At 35.0% G+C, this 1,384-nt stretch overlaps 1 protein-coding gene across 1 annotated transcript; it reads left to right on the top strand.

Annotated features, from left to right (window-relative positions):
• Window positions 1-6: 6 nt before the first annotated feature.
• Window positions 7-1,378, top strand: LOC109593005 (lon protease homolog, mitochondrial-like). The gene is made up of 3 exons (XM_020008278.1): window positions 7-69; window positions 780-962; window positions 1,156-1,378. Exons 1-3 carry the CDS (start codon window positions 55-57, stop codon window positions 1,306-1,308), a joined length of 351 nt encoding a protein of 116 aa, XP_019863837.1. The 5' UTR covers window positions 7-54; the 3' UTR covers window positions 1,309-1,378.
• The last annotated feature ends 6 nt before the right edge of the window (window positions 1,379-1,384 follow it).

Below are 1,384 nucleotides of genomic sequence, written 5' to 3'. Positions count from 1 at the left end.
TTCATTTGTACAGCCAATACAACTGACACTATACCAGGACCACTCATTGACAGAATGGAAATAATACAAGTAAAGGAACTACTGATACATTAATATATACATGTTTTTATGTTGTGTAGAAAGTTTGAGTCAATTCCAATCAAGATTGGATTTAAAAAAATTTTAAAGTTGCTCAAAAATTGGACAAAAGTCCAACGACCCTGTACTATAGTACAGGGTCGTTGGCCAAATTTTGCCAAAAATAAAAAGGAAAGAAATCTCCATTTTTATGACATTTCCTGATACATATACATGTATAGTACCTATGTTGTGTAAAAAGTTTGAGCTGATTCCAATCAAAATTGAATTTTTTACGAATTTTTTAAGTTGCTTAAAAATCGGACAAAAGTCCCTGTACTATAGTACAGGGTCGTTGGCCAAATTTCGTCAAAAATGACAAGGTGAGAATTCTCCATTTTAATTACATTTCCTGATACATATACATGTACTTATGTTGCGTAGAAAGTTTGAGCTGATTTTGATCAAAATTGGATTTTTAACAAATTTTTTAAGTTGCTCAAAAATTGGACAAAAGTCCCTGTACTGTACAGGGATTTTGGTCAAATTTTGTCAAAAATGAAAAGTTGAAAATTCTCCATTTTTATTACATTTCCTGATGCATATACATATTCTTATGTTGCATAGCAAGTTTAAGCTGATTCCAATTGAAATTGGATGTTTTACATTAAAGTTTATTGAAACACCATAGACTATTATATCATTCTTAATCTCACTCTTAGGTCTCTGGTTATATATCAGAAGAGAAGGAAGCCATTGCTCAGAATTACCTCATACCTCAAGCTCGTTCTTCCTCTGGTTTGGAGGATGGGCAGGTCCTCATAGAAACTGATGCTCTCCAGTCCCTCATCAAGTGGTACTGTAGGGAGAGTGGAGTGAGGAACCTACAGAAACACATTGAGAAGGTCTAGACTCCAAACATTACACACACACACACACACACACACACACACAAGTCATAATAATACTCATAAATGCGTTACATACACATGTACATGTATTGTCCTTTGCTTGTTGAGCTGTTTTATCATTTGTATACACGTACTTGTAATATTACTGTATTCCTTCATTGTAATCTCAATCTCCTTCATTTGGCAGATATTACGTAAAGCTGCTTTTAAAGTTGTGTCACAGACACAGACTAATGATGATGAAGCTGAAGCTGAAGAAGATGAAAAGAAACAAAAGAAGAAGAGAAACCTTCTCCCCCTCCTGTCACTGATCCTGTCACAGTCTCTTCCTCTAATTTAAAAGATTTCGTTGGTCATCCTCGATAATGGGTCTGGCTTGGACGTCAATGGGAGGTACTACTCTTTATGTGGAGACA

This window comes from Amphimedon queenslandica, unplaced genomic scaffold (assembly GCF_000090795.2).
Source record: "Amphimedon queenslandica unplaced genomic scaffold, v1.1 AMPQUscaffold_3216_Cont24785, whole genome shotgun sequence".
In the NCBI taxonomy this organism is placed as follows: Eukaryota; Metazoa; Porifera; class Demospongiae; order Haplosclerida; family Niphatidae; genus Amphimedon; species Amphimedon queenslandica.
The sequence above is the reverse complement of the archived record's forward strand: the minus strand, read 5'-3'. Positions and strand labels throughout refer to the sequence as shown.